Source organism: Trachypithecus francoisi, unplaced genomic scaffold (assembly GCF_009764315.1).
Source record: "Trachypithecus francoisi isolate TF-2019V2 unplaced genomic scaffold, Tfra_2.0 Lachesis_group20, whole genome shotgun sequence".
Taxonomy (NCBI): domain Eukaryota; kingdom Metazoa; phylum Chordata; class Mammalia; order Primates; family Cercopithecidae; genus Trachypithecus; species Trachypithecus francoisi.
The window spans coordinates 20949469-20971475 of NW_022681466.1; the positions used below are offsets into that span (position 1 = coordinate 20949469).

A 22007-nucleotide genomic window follows, 5' to 3' on the forward strand; every position below is an offset into this window, starting at 1 on the left:
TGTTTCTCTGGAAAACCTGAACTAATACTTTGTTCAAAAGTTGAGGCAAAATAAAAACATTTCCAGATAAGCAAATACTGAGAGAATTTGTTAGCAGGCTTGCCTTACTAAAGGAAGTCCTTCAAGCTGAAACGATATGGTACCAGATGGTAACTTGACGAAAAAGAAGAGCAGAAGTTAATTTCAGAGGTAAATATGAACGACAATAAATGTTTCTTTTATTATCTTAACTGAATCAAAGGCATTTGCCAGCTGGGCGTGGTGACTCACACCTGTAATCGCAACACGTTGGGAGACGGAGGCAGCTTTGCTTGAGCCCCAGAAGTTGGAGGTTGTAGTGAGCTATGTTTGTGCCAACCCACTCTAGCCTGGGTGACATAGTAAGACACTGTCTCAGAAAAAAGGGGGTTTCGCATAAGACGATAATTATAAAACTGTTTAAGATACGAGAAGGCAATATAAAAGGAACAGAAGAACAAAAGATATGAGACAGAGAAGGCATATAGAATGAGAGACATGTCTAACAGTGACAGTGAATTGTTGACATAAAGATATATGTAGAGATTAATGGAACAGTATTGAGAGTCTAGAAATAATGCCGACATTTATGGTCAAGTGATACTTGATTAAGGTACTAAAGCAATTCAGTTGGGCAAAAAATTGTCTTTTTTTTTTTTTGAGACAGTTTCACTCTTGTTGGAGTGTAGTGGCATGAACTCGGCTCACCACAACCTCCTCCTCCCGGGTTCAAGTGATTCTCCTGCCTCAGCCTCCCTAGTAGCTGGGATTACAGGCATGCAGCATCACACCCGGCTAATTTTGTATTTTTAGTAGAGATGGATTTCTCCATGTTGATCAGGCTGGTCTTGAACTCCCAACCTCGATGATCCACCTGCATTGGCCTCCCAAAGTGCTGGGATTACCTGCATGAGCCATCGCACCCAGCCCCATTTGCTTTAAAGACCGTTTCAAATGGGACTAGGTGCAATAGCTCACGCCTGTAATCCCAGCACTGTGGGAGGCCAAAGTGGGAGAACTGTTTGAGCCTGGGAGGTCAAGGCTGCAGTAAGAGGTGATTGCACCACTGCACTCCACCCTGGGTGACAGAGTGATACCCCGTCTCAAAACAAACACAAATGTAGGCCGAGTGCAGGGGCTCATGCCTGTAATCCTAGCTGCCTGGGAGGCCAAGGCAGACAGATTGCTTGAGTCCAGGAGTTCAAGACTATCCTAGGCAACATGACGAAACCCCTTCTCCATAAAATATAGACAAGATAGCTGAGTATGGTGACATGTACCTGTAGTCCCAGCCACTTGTAGGAGGCTGAGTTAGGATGATCATTTGAGCCCAAGAAGTCGAGGCTGCAGTGAGCCATGATCGTGCCACTATACTCCAGCCTCAGTGACAGAGTGAAACCCTGTCTCAAAACAAAACAAATGGTGGTGAAACAATTGCATTATCTACATGCAGACCAGATGAAGTTGTGCTCTCACCTCATACCACATACAATAATTAACTCAAAATGAATCTTAGACTTAAGTGTATAAGCTAAAACCATAAAACATATTTTTTTCTTTTTTTGAGATGGAGTCTTGCTGTGTCGCCCAGGCTGGAGTGCAGTGGCACGATCTCAGCTCACTGCAACCTCCGCCTCCTGGATTCAAATAATTCTCCTGCCTCAGCCTACCAAGTAGCTGGGGATTACAGGCGCATGCCACCACGCCTGGCTAATTTTTGTATTTTTAGTAGAGACAGGGTTTCACCATGTTGGCCAGGCTGGTCTTGAACTCCTGACCTCGTGATCCGCCCGTCTTGGCCTCCCAAAGTGCTGGGATTACAGGCGTGAGCCACCCCACCTGGCCAAAACTTTTAAAATATAGGAGAAAATTTTTATGAAATTGGATTAGGCAAAGGCAAAGGAGTTTTTTTTTTTTTTGGTTTTTTTTTTTTTGGAGACAAAGTCTCGCTCTTGTACCCCAGGCTGAAGTGCAATGGCACGATCTCAGCTCACTGCAACCTCTGCCTCCTGGGTTCAATCGATTCTCCTGCCTCAGCCTCCCAAGTAGCTGGGATTATAGGCACCTGCCACCACACCCAGCTAATTTTTGTATTTTTAGTAGAGGCGGAGTTCCACCACGTGGCCAGGCTGGTCTCGAACTCCTGACCTCAGGTGATCTACCCTCCTTGGCCTCCGAAAGTGCTGGGAGTACATGTGTGAGCCACCATGCCTGGCCCAGGAGTTCTTGTATATGACATCAAAAGCATGACACATCAAGAAAAAAATTGCACTTTATCAAAATTGAAAACATTAGTGTGTCAAAAGACACCATTAAGAAGTAGGAAACACAGGCCGGGTGCGGTGGCTCAAGCCTGTAATCCCAGCACTTTGGGAGGCCGAGATGGGCGGATCACGAGGTCAGGAGATCGAGACCATCCTGGCTAACACGGTGAAACCCCGTCTCTACTAAAAAATACAAAAAACTAGCCAGGCGAGGTGGCCGGCGCCTGTAGTCCCAGCTACTCGGGAGGCTGAGGCAGGAGAATGGCGTGAACCTGGGAGGCAGAGCTTGCAGTGAGCTGATAGCCGGCCACTGCACTCCAGCCTGGGTGACAGAGCAAGACTCCATCTCAAAAAACCAAAAAAAAAAAAAAAAGAAGTAGAAAACACAGTCTGGGTGACATGGAAGAAAGTATTTGCAAATCAAATAATCAAATCATTTATATAAAGGGCTATTCAAAATATATGAAGAAGGCCAGGTGTGGTGGCTCATGCTTGCAATCTCAGCAGTTTGGGAGGCTGATCTCAAACTTAGGGACTCAAACAGTCCACCTACCTCAGCCTCCCAAAGTGCTGGGATTACAGGCGTGAGCCACCACGCCCAGCCACGGTGTTTTTTAAACAAGAAATTTTAGGCTGGGCTTGGTGGCTCACGCCTGTAATCCCTGCACTTTGGGAGGCTGAGGCAGGTGGATCACTTGAGGTCAGAAGTTAGAGACCAGCCTGACCAACATGGTGAAACACTGCCTCTCCTAAAAATAAAAAATTAGCTGGGCATGGTGGCGCATTCCTGTAATCCCAGCTACTTGGGAGGCTGAGGCAGGAGAATCACTTTAACCAGGGCGGCAGAGGTTCTAGTGAGTTGAGATTGTGCCATTGCACTCCAGCCTGGACAACAAGAGCAAAACTCTGTCTCAAAAACAAACAAAAAAACCAAGACATTTTATGTGGTGAACATCCCTTGAAATAAATGGGCTATAATCTGGATCTCCAAAGTTTTGTTTTTTCAGATATTTTAATTGTTATTTTATTTGTTGTAGTATAATTCAGTCTGTCTGTTGTGCTATCATTCATACCATATTTGCTGATTGGGTAACAGTCAATGTATTAAGTATTTTTATTGCATTTTTTTTTGCAAGGCAGTCTGCTATAGAGATACATTGTGAAAAAGCCACAAAAGGCTGCTGGGAATTTACAATCAAAAAGAGGGGAGGGATTAGAGTACTTCCAGATTCCTGACATATAAATAACATTCATTGATTCAGCGATTCCTAGGCACTGTGTGGGTTGCTGACTATATTGTGGTGACAAAACAGACAAGGTCCCTTTCCTCTCAGAGCTTGCAGTATGGTAACACCAACGTAGGACTGGTATTCTGAGCTTTGGGATGCTTTGAGGTTTCATAGGAGAAAGAACAGTCACATCCAGTTAACGAGATTGAGAAAGACATCATGGAATGGGTAGTAAGTGCAATGGACATTAATCTCTTTGTATTGACGGAGTAGGCAGGTTTCATTGCACAGGTACTCTAAAGAAAATAGCATGAACAAAAAAGCAATAGCTTGTTTGAGGAGAAGCAAATGGTCCTCAGGTGCTATCTTATTTGTTTTCCCCCTGTTGGTTAGACTTCACTATATATCATTAAATAAAAGATGCCGTGAATTATAAACTGCAACATTATTTTATACACAGATGCTTTTGATTTTTAATTGTAAGATGGATCCTGATTTCACAGATGCTAGAATGCGAAAATACTTGTGCTTTTAAAATTTCTGTGGTAAAATACATGTAACATAATATTTACCATCTTAACTGTTTTTAAATGTGCATTATACAGTTCAGTAGTGTTAAGTACATTCACAGTGTTGTACAAGAAATCTTCAGAACTCTTCATCTTGAAAAATGAAACATTTTTAAGATAAAAATAGGCCAGGCGCAGTGGCTCACACCTGTAACCCCAGCACTTTGGGAGGCCGAGGCAGGTGGATCATGAGGTCAAGAGATCGAGACCATCCTGGCCAACATGATGAAACCCCATGTCTACTAAAACTACAAAATTTAGCCGGGCGTGGTGGCGCTTGTCTGTAATCCCAGCTACTTGGGAGGCTGAGGCAGGATAATCGCTTGAACCTAGGAGGCGGAGGTTGCAGTGAGCCGAAATCGCGCCACTGCACTCCAGCCTGGTGACAGAGCGAGACTCTGTCTCAAAAAAATAAAAAAATAGAAAAAGTATGGTAGTCTCTCTTATCCATGGGGAATGTGTTCCAAGACCCCCGGTGGAAGCCTAAAATTGCATGTAGTATAGAACCCTATATATACTATGATTTTTTTTCTATACTTACATACCTATGATAAGGTATGCTTTATAAATTAGGCACAATAAGAGATTAACAAAAATAATAAAATAGAACAATTATAACACTATACTGTAATAAAGTTGTGTGAATGTCTCTTTAACCTGTTTTCAGACTGTGGCTGACCATGGACCGTAGAAAGGAAAACTACTGATAAGGGGGGATTTAGTAAGTTTAGCTGCATATATTTTAATAAGTTTAGCCGCCTATGTATTAGTAAGTTTAGCTGCATATGTCAGAGACCCAAATTAACAGTGGCTTAAATATTTATGTTTATTTTCTCTCATGAAGTCCAGATGTAGACAGTTTTTGCTGGCATGGTATCCCTGCAATCATCTGCAGACTTTTTATAGTTTTCTGCTTGTCTTTGAAACTGTGGCCTTCAACTTCATGATACAAGATGGAGTTCCAGGCATCCTAATCCTATTCTAAGCAGCAGAATTGAGAAAGGGAGAAAGAAAAAGGACATACCCTCTGTCTTTAAGTACTCTCTTGAAATTGTACATAGCACTTTTTCTTACAACCTGTTGGTCAAGACTTAGTTACTGAATCATGCCTAGCTGCAAGGGGAATAGTCTTTCCACACAGCCATGTGCTGGCTAAAAATTGGGAATGCTGTATATAATCTATAAAGCTTGAATAATTATAGGTCAGATCTTATACTTGGTAGATTTAATTTAAATTAAATCTACTTTAGTACTTGGTAGATTTAATTTAAATTAAATCTACTTTAGTACTTGGTAGATTTAATTTAAGCAGTAGGGGTCACTGTTGAACAAGTATTTCTTTCTTTCCTTTTTTTTTTTTGTTTGAGACAGTTTCATTCTGTTGCCCAGGCTGGAGCTCAGTGGCGCGATCTCGGCTCACTGCACCCTCCGCCTCCTGGGTTCAAGCGATTCTCATGCCTCAGCCTCCCAAGTAGTTGGGACTACAGGTGCACGCTACCACACCCGGCTGATTTTCGTATTTTTTAGTAGAGACGGAGTTTCACCATGTTGGCCAGTCTGGTCAACTCCTGAGCTCAAGTGATCCGCCTGCCTCAGCCTCCGAAAGTGCTGGGATTACAGATGTGAGCCACTGTGCTTAACCATTTCTTTCCTATTGTTTTTTTAATGTATTTTTTCAGACATGGGGTCTCGTTATCTTGCCCAGGCCGGACTTGAACTCCTGGGATCAAGTGATAATCCCCTTCAGCCTACCAAGTAGCTGGGACTACTGGCACACACCACTGCGCCTGGCTCTTTCCTAGTTTCTTTGTTCAACCTGTCACCTGTCGGCCCTTTTCCATCCAACCGCTGCTTTTAGAGCCCCCTGAATTGGTTTCTTGGGTCCTGTTTATTTACTGAGCATTTAAATTAAATGTATTATGTTAGTAAACAGATCCCTCAAATACGTCAAACTGAGATTTAAAAACTGATAGGAAAGGCAAAAATAATAGCGTGCATGCGTGCGTGCAGCACAGACACATACAAGCTGTTAATATTCAGTAATTCTATTAGATGATATAATTCTAAATTGGAACAAGTGGCTTCATAGTTGTTTCCTCAGCTATGTAAGTTATAGAAAAACAATTATAATTTTATACAAATCAACAGTATATTATTGTATACAAACCAAGTTGCTTCGCTTTTTAAAAACTAATATATTTAAGAACATTCTACCCCTAGAAGTCATGGCTATTGCCGTGTCTGCTTGCATGTTTAGGTGATATTGTCCTTTGAAACAATAAGAAGAGAAGAATCTAGTTACTCCCATGTTTTTCCGCTGATTGCTTCCTTGTAATTGTTTATAGATAGATTACAGAAATATATCATGATGTGTCCCGTGTTAATATAAAACCAGATTACACCTAAGAATGTTAAACATTTGAGTAGTTATTTCCTCTACAACTGTTATATTGAAAATCCTTCACAAGATTGTTGTAATTTGTTATAGCCTTGATCTAAATTGTTTTGACTCCTTTTATATTTTTGAATGAGAAACCTAGAGTTTGGATTCAACTGAAATATAAAATAGTAAAATATGTAAAACACATATTCTCTTGCTTTTGTGAAATATTTGTTTTATAAACAATAGCATGAACAGGAGCAGAAACCATTTGGGTTTCCTAGAAAACATCTAGTGTTATTGTGTCTACTTTTAGGATTATTATTATTATTATTTTGTGAGATAGAGTTTCTCTCTTATTGTCCAGGCTGGAGTGCAGTGGCGTGATCTCAGCTTACTGCAACCTCCGCCTCCCGGGTTCGAACAATTCTCCTGCCTCAGTCTCCTGAGTAGCTGGGATTACAGGCATGCACCACCATGTCCTGCTAATTTTTTGTATTTTTAGTAGAGACAGGGTTTCACTATGTTAGCCAGGCTGGTCTCGAACTCCTGACCTCATATGATCTGCCCACCTCGGCCTCCCAAAGTGCTGGGATGACAGGTGTGAGCCACTGTGCCTGGCTTTAGGATTATTTTCTAATGTCTATTGCTGTGTCACTTCAAGTGATAATATTCTGATTATGTGTTATTTTCTCCTGAGATCCTGAATCTACTTCATCTGATCTATTGGTTCTTAAACTTTAGGGTACATCGGTATCACATAGAGGTCTTGTTAAAATAGAGATTGCCCCACTTTCTGTCCTGTCCACCTACCCCCAGTCTTTGATTCTACAGGTGTAGAGAAAATCCTGAGAATTTTCAATTCTTTAAGTTCCGGGTTGATGCTGATACTCATGCTCAGGGGACCATCCCTTCTTAACCACTAATCTGGTTCTTTCTTACAAACCTGGAGTTAGGATACTTATGTGCAGAAGAAAGGGGAGTGAAATATCACTCCGGACAGATGTCTTACACATAATGGCATTTCCCAAATGGTTCCAGGGTGCTGTTTCTTTTTCCCTTCACTTTAATGCGCCTACAGAGGCAGCAGCATTCTCGGTTTATATAGACCAAAGCAAGGGAAGAAATTAGCTGCTGTGATTTTTTTTTTTTTTTTTTTTTTTTTTGCTTCTTTTTTGTTTTTGTTTTTGAGAAGGAGTCTAGTGCTGTTGCCCAGGCTGGAGTGCCATGACGCGATCTCCGCTCACTGCAACCTCTGCCTCCCAGGTTCAAGCGATTCTCCTGTCTCTGCCTCCCAAGTAGCTGGGATTACAGGCATGCAGCACCACGCCCTGCTAATTTTGTATTTTTAGTAGAGATGGGGTGTCTCCATGTTGATCAGCTGGTCTCGAACTCCCGGCCTCAGTTGATCTGCCCGCCTTGTCCGCCCAAAGTTACAGGTGTGAGCTACCATGCCTGATGCTCCTTTGTTTTATATGTGAAATTGTAGAAGTCGTGTGAACAACATGTAACTTTTTTTATTTTCCATTATTATGCATATACTCAAGTGAACATAGTACCTTATTAGGTGAGATGTGGCATTTAATACTTTGTTTTCTAAAATTAAAATGATTAAGTTTTACTTTTTGTGGATTTGGGTTGGACATAGTCCTAGTAGATTGAGTGTTTGATAGAATATTTAAAATAATTTTTTGTGCATGAAACAAAGTTTTGACTGCATCTTTTTTTTTTTTGAGACGGAGGCTTGCTCTGTCACCCAGGCTGGAGTGCAGTGGTGCAATCTCAGCTCACTACAAGCTCCGCCTCTCGAGTTCACGCCCTTCTCCTGCCTAAGCCTCCTGAGTAGCTGGGACTACAGGTGCTAGCCACCATGCCCAGCTAATTTTTTGTATTTTTAGTAGAGACAGGGTTTCACTGTGTTAGCCAGGATGGTCTCGATCTCCTGACCTAGTGATCCGCCTGCCTCGGCCTCCCAAAGTTCTGGGATTACAGGCGTGAGCCACTGTGCCTGGCCTTGACTGCATCTTGACTGTGACTTATCACAAGAGGTTAGATATGGAATTTTCTTTTTTTTTTTTTTTCCAGAGGTGGGGTCTCACTGTTTTGTCCATGCTGGAGCAGTGGTGCAACCACTGCTTGATGCATCCTTGACCTCTTGGACACAAGCTATCCTCCTGCCTCAACCTCCCAAGGTGCAGGGATTATAGGCACGAGTCACCTGGCTGAGCCCAAAATCTGAAAGATTTTGAGTGCTGACATGACACCACTATGGAAAATTCTGACTAGGCATGGTGGCTTGCACCTGTAATCCCAGCCTTTTTTTTTTTTTTTTTGAGACAGAGTCTCGCTGTGTTCCCCAGGCTGGAGTGCAGTGGCCTGATCTCAACTCACTGCAACCTCCATCTCCTGGGTTCAAATGATTCTTCTGCTTCAGCCTCCCAAGTATCTGGGATTATAGGCGCCCACCACCATGCCTGGCTAATTTTTGTATTTTTAGTAGAGATGCGGTTTCATCATGTTGGCCAGGATGTTTCAAACTCATGACCTCAAGTGATCTGCCGGCCTCAGCCTCCCAAAGTGCTGGGATTACAGGCATGAAATGCCGTGCCCAGCCTAATCCCAGCAATTCGAGAGGCTGAGGCAGGAGGATCTGTTGAGCTCAGGCGTTCAAGACTAGCTTAGGCAACATAGTGAGATCCCATCTCTACAATAAATACAAAAATTAAGCATGGCACATTTCTGTAGTCCTAGCTACTCAGGAGGTAGAAGGGGGAGCATTGTTTGAGTCCGGAGGTCAAGGCTGCAGTCATCTATGATAGGACCACTGTACTCCAACCTGGGCAACAGAGTGAGACCTTGTCTCAAAAATAAGAACATGTAAACACATTACAACTTTGTGTATTAGTGCCTATGAGTGCACCTGGAGAATAATGACCATAGTGATACAGTATCTTCGAAACCATGTTATTTAAGAACATTAGAAGAACCTGACTGGCCACAGTGTTTCACTTATGTAATCCCAACACTTTGGGAGGCTGAGGCAGGAAGATCACTTGAGGCCAGGAGTTTCAGACCAGCCTGGTCAACATAGTGAGACTCCATCTTTTTTTTTTTTTTTTTTTGAGACGGAGTCTCGCTCTGTCGCCAGGCTGGACTGCAGTGGCATGATCTCGGCTCACTGCAGCCTCCACTCCCAGGTTCAAGGGATTCTCCTGCCTCAGTCTCCCGAGTAGCTGGGACTACAGGTGTGTGTCACCATTCCCAGCTAATTTTTGTGTTTTTAGTAGAGACTAGTTTTCACCATGTTGACCAGGATGGTCTCGATCTCTTGACCTCGTGATCCCACCTGCCTTGGACTCCCAAAGTGCTGGGATTACAGGCATGAGCCACTGCACTCGGCCGAGACACTGCGCTGGGCCGAGACGCCCTTTTGTATGTGTGTGACACAGCCCTCAGGAGATCCTGAGAACATGTGCCCTGTGAGACCCTCTCTCTACCAAGAAATAAAAAAGACGAACCCAACCTTGTTTAGAGAGAAATGTAATGGTTTAGTTTTGAGAGACTGCCTTCTGAGGAGGGATTGGTGTTTTGTTTTTTTTTTGTTTTTTTCTAAAAAATGTAATTGTCAAACCTGACAAAATCAAGAAGTGGGGAAAGGATTCCCTATTTAATGGGCTGGGAAAACTGGCTAGCCATATGTAGAAAGCTGAAACTGGATCCCTTTCCTTACACCTTATACAAAAATTGATTCAAGATGGATTAAAGACTTAAATGCTAGACCTAAAACCATAAAAACCCTAGAATAAAACCTAGGCAGTACCATTCAGGACATAGGCATGGGCAAGGACTTCATGACTAAAACACCAAAAGCAGTGGCAACAAAAGCCATAATTGACCAATGGGATCTAATTAAAGAGCCTCTGCACAGCAAAAGAAACTACCATCAGAGTGAACAGGCAACCTACAGGATGGGAGAAAATTTTTACAATTTACTCATCTGACAAAGGGCTAATATCCAGAATCTACAAAGAACTTAAACAAATTTACAAGAAAAAAACCCCATCAAAAAGTGGGCAAAGGATATGAACAGACACTTCTCAAAAGAAGACATTTATGCAGCCAACAGACACATGAAAAAATGCTCATCATCACTGGCCATCAGAGAAATGCAAATCAAAACCACAATGAGATACCATCTCACACCAGTTAGAATGGCTATCATTAAAAAGTCAGGAAACAACAGATGCTGGAGAGGATGTGGAGAAATAGGAACACTTTTACACTGTCGATGGGACTGTAAACAGTTCAACCATTGTGGAAGACAGTGTGGTGATTCCTCAAGGATCTAGAACTAGAAATACCATTTGATCCAGCCATCCCATTACTGGTCATACACCCAAAGGATTATAAATCATGCTGCTATAAAGACACATACACACATATGTTTGAAGCTGGAAACCATCATTCTGAGCAAACTATCACAAGGACAGAAAACCAAACACCGCATGTTCTCACTCATAGGTGGGAATTGAACAATGAGATCACTTGGACACAGGATGGGGAACATCACACACCGGGGCCTGTCGTGGGATGTGGTGGGGGGGAGGGATAGCGTTAGGAGATATACCTAATGTAAATGACGAGTTAACGAGTTAACGGGTGCAGCACACCAACATGGCACGTGTATACATATGTAACAAACCTGCACATTGTGCACATGTACCCTGTAACTTAAAGTATAATGAAAAATATATAATTGTCAGTCATTAGCATTTCTAGTAGTCTGTCTGTTGCACTGAAACATGCTAAATGATTCAACTTTTTGTTACGAAGTGTTGTTGTTTTTTTAACAATCTTTGTTCCAGTTTCTTTTCATTTCACTGTCCTTGTTAATCTTACAGAGACCTGTATCATCTTTTACTTGGACCATAATTTTAATGGATTCCTAATTTTATTTCCTTGCTACTAGTCCAGAGTTGTGTCTTTAGGATTCTCTTCCCTATGGTGGTGTTTCACATTTCTAACCTGTATACAGGTTTCCTTCATGGTGTAGTCCCACCATCCATTTAATAAACCATTATTATTGTTATTATTATTATTAATTATTATTATATTCTGAGACAGGATCTCACTCTGTCGCCCAGTCTGGAGTGCAGTGGTGTGAACATGCTCCACTGCATCCTTGACTTCCTGGGCTCAAGTGATCCTCCCACCTCAGCGCCCCCCAAGTAGCTGGGACTACAGGTGTATACTATCACATCTGATTGATTTATTATTTATAAATCTTTTTACATATTTTTTCAAGATGACATCTCACTATATTGCCCAGGCTGGTCTTGAACTCCTGAGCTCCAGCCATCCTCCCACCTTGGCCTCCCAAAGTGCTGGGCTTGCAGGCATGAGCTACCACGTCCAGCCAATGCCTGGTTAATTTTTGTGTTTTTGTAGAGAGAGGATTTCGCCATGTTGCCCAGAGGTAGATTTATTGATTTCCTACCATGTGTCAGGCTCTGTGCACAACCCTGAAAATATGGCAGACATAACAGGCATGCTTCTGCCCTCACAGAGCTTTCCATTTATCTGGAACGTAGGTTATTGTAATCATTAGAAAATACTTATGCCAGGCGCGGTGGCTCACACTTGTAATCCTAGCACTTTGGGACACTGAGGTGGGAGGATCCATTGAGCTCAGGAGTTTGAAACCAACCTGGCCAACATGGTGAAACCTCGTCTCTACTAAAAATACAAAAATTAACCAGGTATGGTGGCAGGTGCCCATAATCCCAGCTACTCAGGAGGCTGAGGCAGGAGAATTGCTTGAACCTGGGAGGTGGAGGTTGCAGTGAGCTGAGATTGCGCCACTGCACTCCAGCTTGGGCAACAGAGTGAAACTCCGTCTCAAAAAAAAAAATTAGTAGTAAAATTATTTTTTTTTTTTTTTTTTTTTTTTTGAGACGGAGTCTCGCTCTGTTGCCCAGGCTGGAGCGCGGTGGCCGGATCTCAGCTCACTGCAAGCTCCGCCTCCCGGGTTCACGCCATTCTCCTGCCTCAGCCTCCTGAGTAGCTGGGACTACAGGCGCCCGCCACCTCGCCCAGCTAGTTTTTTTGTATTTATTTTTAGTAGAGACGGGGTTTCACCGTGTTAGCCAGGATGGTCTCGATCTCCTGACCTCGTGATCCACCCGTCTCGGCCTCCCAAAGTGCTGGGATTACAGGCTTGAGCCACCGCGCCCGGCCTAAAATTATTCTTTAAATGAGATTGAGGAGCAGTGCATTTTATCTGTGACTTCCCTACCATATCTGCTTTCTCTTCATTACTTCTACTTTGAATCTCCATGAGATACCAGAATCTTCATGTATGACTCCATTCTATTTTCCCAGCTAATTTCTGGCCTTCTTTTAAGACTCAAATTAGATACACATCCAGGTAGAATTCATTGTGCCATTCTTTGTTGTCTCTTATATCTCTTGTCATCTATCTATAGTAATTAGCAAATTATTTGCTTGCTTTTGTTTTCTTCATTGTAGTGCAAGAGCTCCTTAAGGACAGAGATAGTGTCTTATTTTCTTTTTATCCCATTGTCTAGAAAAGTGCCTGATAGGGTATTCAGTAATGTTTATTGCATGACCTTAAGAGGAATTTCTGCAGTACTTAATAGCAGCGATGGAACATATTTCTCTCAGCTTTGGTCACATGTGTATGTGCCATTTTTACTGGGCTTTTGATTGTGTATGGTATTTGATTTTTTATATAGCTTACTAGACAAGCTTATAGTCATGATCTCCTTTGTGGCAAAAATGGTGGCTCTCATTAAAAGTACTCACTGTGAGTAATTTGATTATTTTGTTAAATGATCACTTGAGTGCATGAAGAATGCTATGGTGGCAGTTATGAAGCACTATTGGTTTTCTGCACAATATATAAACATGAAAGAGAATATTTTCCTTTTTTAACTTTTATTCTTATTGAGATGGAGTCTTGCTCTGTCACCCAGGCTGGAGTGTAGGGGCGCCATCTCGGCTCACTTCAAGCTCTGCAGCCTGGGGTTCAAGTGATTCTCACGCCTCAGTCTCCCGAGCAGCTGGTACTACAAACGTGTGCCACCACACCCGGGTAATTTTTTTGTATTTTTAGTAGAGACGGGGTTTCGCCATGTTGGCCAGGCTGGTCTCGAACTCCTCACCTCAGGTGATCCACCCATCTCAGCCTGCCAAAGTTCTGGGATTACAAGTGTGAGCCGCTGTGCCTGGCCAAAAGAGAATAGTTGCTATTCCAGATTTCTGAACATCTCCTTGAACAAGTAAATGTGAGCCCAGTTTGGGGAGTCACCTTCTCTTAATGGCATATTAAAATAGTCACTCCATAGTGATGTGAGCTGAGCAGTAAACCTTTTTTTTTTTTTTTTTTTGGAGAGGAGTTCTCACTCTCTCGCTGAGGCTGGAATGCAGTGGTGTGATCTCGGCGCACTGCTATCTTCACTTCTCTGATTCAGGCAATCCTCCCACCTCAGCCTCCCACGTAGCTAGGACCACAGACGCACACCACTATGCGTGGTTAATTTTTTGTGTTTTTTGGTAGAGACGGAGTTTGGACATGTTGGCTGGGTACGGTGGCTCTTGCCTGCAATCCCAGCACTTTGGGAGGCCAAGGCAGGTGGGTCACGAGGTCAGGAGTTCAAGACCAGCCTGACCAAGTTGGTGAAACCCCCGTCTGTATTAAAAATACAAAAATTAGCTGGGTGCAGTGGCAGGCACCTGTAATCCCAGCTACTCGGGAGGCTGAGGTAGGAGAATCGCTTGAACCCAGGCGGCAGAGGTTGCGGTGAGCCAAGATCGTACCACTGCACTCCAGCCTGGGTGACAGAGTGAGACTCAGTCTCAAAAACAAACAAAAAGTAGCCAGGCATGGTGGCACACACCTGTAACCCCAGCTACTCAGGAGACTAAGGCAGGAGAGTCGCTTGAACCTGGGAAGCAGAGGTTGCAGTGAGCTGAGATCATGCCACTGCACTCCAGACTGGGCAACAGAGCAAGACTCTGTCTCAAAAAAAAAAAAAAACTCCTCAGCTCAAGCAATGTGCCTGCCTCAGCCTCTGAAAGTGCTCCTCAGCTCAAGCAATGTGCCTGCCTCAGCCTCTGAAAGTGCTGGAATTACAGATGTGAGTTGCTGCGCCCGGCCTCTGAGCAGTAGACCTTTGGTAACTAAGCTTCCTATCTGTAAAGTGAAGATAATAGGGATGGTATGAAGATTAAAACCATTAATATGTGAAAACACCTGAAACAGTATCTGGTACATAATGTATCCTGACTGCTATTAGTTCTTTTTCTTTGGAGACAGGGAATGAATTAAATGCCTCAAAGATCTTTTTCATCTTAAAGAGTCTCCAAAATTATGACTTTGGTTTATGATACCCACTATATTTTTTTTTACTTCTTTCCTGAGAGCATTGCCTCTAAACTATTGAGTTGAACATTCTGTAATAAAATATTAAGTAACACTTGACACTATGATTTTGTTTTTGCAGATGTTCTCAAATAGTGATGAAGCTGTAATCAATAAAAAACTTCCCAAAGAACTCCTGTTACGGTGAGTCTGAATACTAATTTTATGGTGTTTTTTTGTGTGTATGTCATATTTGTCTGTTTAAATTTTCTTAAACTTTTTGCTAATTTTCATATATGTATAGTATCTGTATCTGAATTTTTATTTTATTTATTTATTTTTTTTTTTGAGACGGAGTCTTGCTCTGCCACCGAGGCTGGAGTGCAGTGGCCGGATCTCAGCTCACTGCAAGCTCCGCCTCCCGGGTTTATGCCATTCTCCTGCCTCAGCCTCCCGAGTAGCTGGGACTACAGGCGCCCGCCACCTCGCCCGGCTAGTTTTTTGTATTTTTAAGTAGAGACAGGGTTTCACCGTATTAGCCAGGATGGTCTCGATCTCCTGACCTCGTGATCCGCCCGTCTCGGCCTCCCAAAGTGCTGGGATTACAGGCTTGAGCCACCGCGCCCGGCCTGAATTTTTAAATTTGATTGCTTTGAACAATGTTACTCTACATTTTTTAGATGTCAATCAAGATATTTCAAAATTTACTACCAACTTTTTCTGTTCCAACTTGTACTAATTATATCATTTGATATACATATTTTCCCTTTTCTTTATTCTTGTATGTACAGTAACATAGGTTTTTTGTTTGGTTTTAAGACAGGGTCTTGCTCTGTCACCCAGGCTGGAGTGCAGTGGCACAATCATGGCTTACTGCACTTAGTGCAGCCTCGACCTCCCAGGCTCAAGCAGTCCTCCCACCTCAGCCTCCTGAGTAGCTGGGACTACAGGCACATGTCACCATGTCTGACTTTTTTTTTTTTTTTTTTTTTTTTGAGACGGAGTCTCACTCTGTCACCCAGGCTGGAGTGCAGTGGTGCAATCTCAGCTCACTGCAAGCTCTGCCTCCTGGGTTCACGCCATTGTCCTGCCTCAGCCTCCTGAGTAGCTGGGACTGCAGGCGCCCGACACCATGCCTGGCTAAGTTTTTTGTATTTTTTAGTAGAGACAGGGTTTCACCGTGTTAGCTAGGATGGTCTCGATCTCCTGACCTTGTGATCTGCCTGCCTCAGCCTCCCAAAAGTGCTGGGGTTACAAGCGTGAGCCACTGCGCCTGGCTCTGACTTTTTCTTTTTTTTTTTTTTTCAATTTTCTGTAGAGAGAGGTGATCTCACTGTGTTGCCCAGGATAGTCTTGAACTGCTGGGCTCAAGCAGTCCTCCCACATCGGCCTCTTGGGGTGCTGGGATTACAGACTTGAGCCACTGTACCCGGCCTACAGTATCTCACTTAAGGTTCACTAAGATTTAGGAAAATTACTTGAGTCTGGTAACTGGCCTACTGTGTTATGGTTTACATTTTTAGTTTTTATTACTTCTAGAGTTTTTCGCTTTCACCATGAAACTCGAAATTCCATACCATGGCCTACAAAACCCCTCATGATTAGACAGGGGTATAACATAAATACATAAACTGGTTTCTGTTTTTAAATAATTAGTCTGACTACCATGCAAAGACCAAATTGCAGGATAGGAGTGGGGAGCAGTAGGAAGCCTTTTAATTAAATAAATCCATCAAAGAGATGAGGGTACTACAGATAACATTTTCTGAAATTCTTTAGACTGCAGCATTGCCTACTCGTGCTCTTTCCAGCTTTTGTCATCATTTCTAACCTCACTCTAGTACATATTGATGAGCTATAAGGTGCACAGTTACCACACAGATGACATTACAAGTGAAGTTAGATGAGGAGAGACTTCTAAATCAACCAGACTTTGCTATCACAAACAAGTCATAAATCTCAGTGGTTTTTTTCCTTCAAGACTGAGGACAGGTGCACAACATACCAAGCCAGGTCACCTAAGTGATCTTTGATACAGCTTACATTTATATTATAATATAAATTATATATATATAATATTACATTACTTACATTCCGTTGCCTGAAGCGAGTCACATGTCCAAGCCTAATAGTGATGGAGTGAGGAAGTATATGGGAGGGGTATATGAACATATGTAAACAGTCCTGTAGGTACCATATGAACACACAGTCACATATGAACCTTCTCTCCTTAATTCTGCCTGTGCTCTTCAGTCTTCAATATGGACTACAATGTAGAGTTATGTAACGATTTTCCGGCATGACCTCTGCCTCTCATTTGAAAGAAGATATGTGCCTGTTTTCTCAAGTTGGAACATTGGAGATATTTTATCTATAGCAACATTTTTATCATTAAGAGCTTGATTTGAATTTATATGTGTTATATTGGAATAATTCTTATATACATTATAGGTTAAATTGGTTCCTTTCTAAGCTAATCAGGGAATCTAACTACCATTTATTATATAATTTCTATGGGGGAAATGAACTTGAAATCCAAACAACCAATTCTGAACTTAATGTTGGAAACAAATCCTTCCTCAATTGGACGCCAAGTGAAATTAATATCCTGGAAAGGAAGGAAACAGATTTGACACCACAAAACACTTAATACTTATGAATGTATTTAAGTATACAAAACATTGATTTAAGTATGTAAAATAGTTGGTTGAAATTTTGAAATTTTGTTCAAAACCCATGATGAAACCTTGCGGTGTTACAAAAAAAAAAAAAAAAAAGCAAAACTTTGTTTAAACAATTAAAGCCAAATAGCACAGAGGCTTTTTTGATATCTTTGACATTTACTAGATAGAAAACAATTGGTCAGCATAAATTTTAATAAATTCACTTTGGGGTATTTGTAATTTTAAAAAATTCATTGAGTTTAATATATCTTTAAAAGTTTAAGTAATGGTTCAAAATTACTTTAAAATATGTGGTTTTTATGACTGGAACAGTAGATGCCTCTGGGAAAGATAACTGGGTAATAGGAAGATAAGAAAAACTGACTTTTCAGTAGGCTTTTCTGTATCTTTTTTTTTTTAGATGTTCTTATTTTTAAGTTTTCATTTTGAAATAATGTCATACTTAAACAGCTCTAAAAATAGGACAGAGAATTTATACTTCAGCTTTCTCAATTAACACCTTACATCTCAACAATATCAGTTATCAAAATCAGGAAATTGACATTGAGATTTCCCATCTTTCCTTTCGGTCCTTGAGCACGGGGGAACGAGGTTGTGAAAACAAGGTCTTGGTGAGGTGCTGCCATTTCATCCGTCTTTGGTCTCTGCGCCTTTCTCAGAGCTTCCAGCAGCGCTATGTTGGGCCAGAGCATCCAGAGGTTCACAACCTCTGTGGTCCGTAGGAGCCACTATGAGGAGGGTCCTGGGAAGAATTTGCCATTTTCAGTGGAAACCAAGTGGGCGTTACTAGCTAAGATGTGTTTGTACTTTGGATCAGCATTTGCTACACCCTTCTTCTAGTAAGACACTAATTGCTTAAATCATAAGGATGTTTCAGTTCATCCATTTAACAGATAAGAAGAGCATTTTAAGAGATGCAGCCCCTGGAAATGGATCAAACTCTAACTCATATGGCATACTAGATATGTTTGTCAATAAACTTATGACATGAAAAAAAAAAAAAGGAAATTAGCATTGAAACAGGACTGTTGGAAGGGCACAGTGGCTCACACTTAAAATCCCAGTACTTTGGGAGGCTAAGGTGGGCAGATCACACGGTCAGGAGATTGAGACCAGCCTGGCCAACATGGTGAAACCCCATCTCTACTAAAAATACAAAAATTAGCCAGGCATGGTGGCACATGCCTGTAATCCCAGCCACTCAGGAGGCTGAGGCAGGAGAATCGCTTGAACCCGGGAGGCAGAGGTTGCAGTGAGCCAAGATCACGCCACTGCACTCCAGCCTGACAACAGAGCGAGACTCCATCTCAAAAAAATAAACAAAAACCCCACAAATTAGCTGGGCATGGTGGCAACGGGTACTTGTGATCCCAGCTACTTGGGAGGCTGAGGCAAGAGAATCGCTTGAACCCAGGGTGGCAGAGGTTGCAGTGAGTGCCATTGCGCTTCAGCCTGGGCGACAAAGTGAGACTGCATTTCAAAAAAAAAAAAGCCAGTCGCAGTGACTCATGCCTGTAATCCCAGCACTTTGGGAGGCTGGGACAGACAGATCACAAGGTCAGGAGATCAAGACCATCCTGGCCAACGTGGTGAAACCCCGTCTCTACTAAAATACAAAAAAAAAATTAGCCAGCTGTGGTGGTATGCGCCTGTAGTTCCAGCTCTACTCGGGAGGCTGAGACAGCGGAATCGAACCCAGCAGGTGGAGGTTGCAGTGAACCAAGATGACGTGCGACTGCACTCCAGCCTGGTAACAAAGCAAGACTCAAAAAAAAAAAAAAAAACAGTTCTGTGAACTAATCTACAAACCTTATTCAAATTCTTCAACTGTACGGTAGTATTCTCTTTTTGGCACAGGATTCAGTCCAGGATTACACATTACATTAAATTGTTATGCCTCCTTGCTCTTCTAAGAACAGGATTTTATCCACAGCTTCAACAGAGAAGCAGGAAATACAGCAGGATTTCCTGCTGAATATAGAAAAGTCTCCTTCTGTCACTCAAGCTGGACTGCAGTGGTGCAAACACAGCTCACTGCAGCCTTGACCTCTCAGCCTGAAGTGACCCTCCCATTTCAGCCTCCCAAGTAGCTGGGACTACAGGTACATGCCACCACACCTGCCTAATTTTTAAATTTTCGTAGAGATGGGGTATCGCTGTGTTACTCAGGCTACTCTTAAATTCTGGCCTGGCTAATTTTCTTTTTTTATACAGATGGGGCAGATGGTGTCTCACTGTGTTGCCCAGGCTGATCTTTTTTTTTTTTTTGAGACAGGGTCTCACTGTCTCCCAAGTTGGAGTGCAGTGGCATGGTCTTGGCTCACTGTAACCTCCACCTCCTAGGTTCAAGGGATTCTCCTGCCTCGGCCTCCTGAGTAGCTAGGGCTACAGGTGTGCACCACCACACTTGGCTAGTTTTTGTATTTTTTGGTAGAGACGGGATTCACCATGTTGGCCAGGCTGGGCTCAAACTCCTGACCTTGAGTGATCTGTCCACCTCAGCCTCCCAAAGTACTGGAATTATAGGCATGAACCATTGTACCCAGCCTTGATAATTTTAAAGAATATTAGTCAGTTTTAAAATAGAATATCCTGAATTTAGCTTTGTCTGATGTTTACTCTTGTTTTCTCATAATTCAAGTTATGCAGTTTGACAAGTATACTGTAGAAATGGTAGTATACCCTTGTCCATGTGTCAACAAGAGGTACATGATGTCAGTTATGCTTGTTACTGGTGATACTAACTTTGGTCACTTAGTTAAGGTGGTATCTTTCAGCTTATCCACTGCAGAATTATGTTATTCTTTGTAATGAATAAATTTACTATGACTAGAGCTACATTGAGACTACATTATACATTGTTACTTTTTTTGTTTATTATTTTTAACATCCATGATGTTATATGAAGGTTAACATTGTGGAGTTTGCTACTGTGGTGGTTTCTGTCTGCCCAATTCTTTCTACTTTCTTTTTTTTTTTGAGGCAGTGTCTCACACTGTTGCCCAGGCTGGAATGCAGTGGTGCAATTTCTGCTCACTGCAACCCCCGCCTCCCAGGTTCAAGTGATTCTCCTGCCTCAGCCTCCCGAGTAGCTGGAATTACAGGTGTGTGCCACCACACCGGGCTAATTTTTGTATTTTTAGTAGAGATGGGGTTTCACCATGTTGGCCAGGCTGGTCTCAAACTCCTGACCTTGAGTGATCTGTCCACCTTGGCCTCCCAAATTGCTGGGATTACAGGTGTGAGCCACCGCCCCCAGCCTTCTACTTTCATTAATTGAAATTCTACTGTAAGGCAGAGCTTTCCCATCTGTCCTATTTATAGTTATGTATACTATAGACTCATGGATATTTGTTTTAGTCTGTGAGTTACATTGTTACCCTCACTGCTTATTTTGTTGCTCAGCTTTTCTGTGTCTTTTAAATTTGTGTTTGTCTTTTGAGTTTCTGTGTATTGGCTATTTTTAAAAGTGCAGTTTAATAAATACACAACATTTGGTTTGTTTAGATTTTAAATTACATATTATATCATTTCATCAGACATATATTAACCTACAAAAACAATTGTGTTTTTAGGACCATATTATTTCCATGTATTTGCAGTGCTTACAGCCAAATTACCAATAATTTAAGTGAGTGTTCTTGGTTCTTCTATTTTATTCTAGTCTAGTCTAGTCTTTTTTTTTTTTTTTTTTTTTTGAGACGGAGTCTCGCTCTATCGCCCAGGCTGGAGTGCAGTGGCCGGATCTCAGCTCACTGCAAGCTCCGCCTCCCGGGTTTACGCCATTCTCCTGCCTCAGCCTCCCGAGTAGCTGGGACTACAGGCGCCCGCCACCTCGCCCGGCTAGTTTTTTTTTGTATTTTTTTAGTAGAGACGGGGTTTCACGGTGTTAGCCAGGATGGTCTCGATCTCCTGACCTCGTGATCCGCCCGTCTCGGCCTCCCAAAGTGCTGGGATTACAGGCTTGAGCCACCGCGCCCGGCCTAGTCTAGTCTTCTATTCTCTTCTATTCTGTTCTATTCTATTCTATTCTGAGGCAGGTGTTGCCTAGGCTGGAATACAGTGGGATGATAATGGCAGTCCCAAATTCGGGGGCCTAAACGATTGATCCTCTTCCTCAGCTCCTGAGTAGCTGGCACTACACACATGATCCGCTATGCCCGGCTAATTTTTTTTTTTTTTTTCCTTTTGTAGAGATGGGGTCTTCACTTTGTTGACCAGGCTGGTTTTGTACTTCTGGCCTCAAGCAATCCTCTCCCCTTAGCCGCGCACAGTATTAGGATTACAGGCATGAGCCACTGCGCCCAGCCTGTTTCCCCTTTTATACTGATTCTCTTCCTTCCCTATTGAAACAAAGTTTGTGATTAATGGTTGGTTTAACAAGCTGGAATCCACTGTTTGCATAATATGAAATTCAGTTAGCAAGATTGACAGTACTACTTCTTAGAGCAAAACCATATGTACTTAGGTGTACCACTTG

The 22007-nt window shown here is 42.3% G+C and overlaps 2 protein-coding genes across 5 annotated transcripts in view; both read left to right on the forward strand.

Annotated features, from left to right (window-relative positions):
- FBXL20 (F-box and leucine rich repeat protein 20) overlaps nt 1–22007 on the forward strand; it is a 147625-nt gene that overhangs the window by 49757 nt on the left and 75861 nt on the right. For all 4 annotated transcript variants that reach the window (XM_033183205.1, XM_033183207.1, XM_033183206.1 and 1 more), the window contains exon 2: nt 14986–15047. In XM_033183205.1, the coding sequence (XP_033039096.1) occupies nt 14986–15047 (62 nt within the window). The remainder of the gene's footprint in view (nt 1–14985; nt 15048–22007) is intronic.
- Nucleotides 16081–18603, forward strand: LOC117067104 (cytochrome c oxidase subunit 7C, mitochondrial-like). Its single transcript, XM_033183212.1, has one exon. It carries the CDS (start codon nt 18203–18205, stop codon nt 18365–18367), a length of 165 nt encoding a protein of 54 aa, XP_033039103.1. The 5' UTR covers nt 16081–18202; the 3' UTR covers nt 18368–18603.

Coding starts and splice junctions, on each gene's coding strand:
- LOC117067104 (XM_033183212.1), top strand. CDS start 18,203: ATGTTGGGCCAGAGCATCCAGAGGTTCACAACCTCTGTGGTCCGTAGG.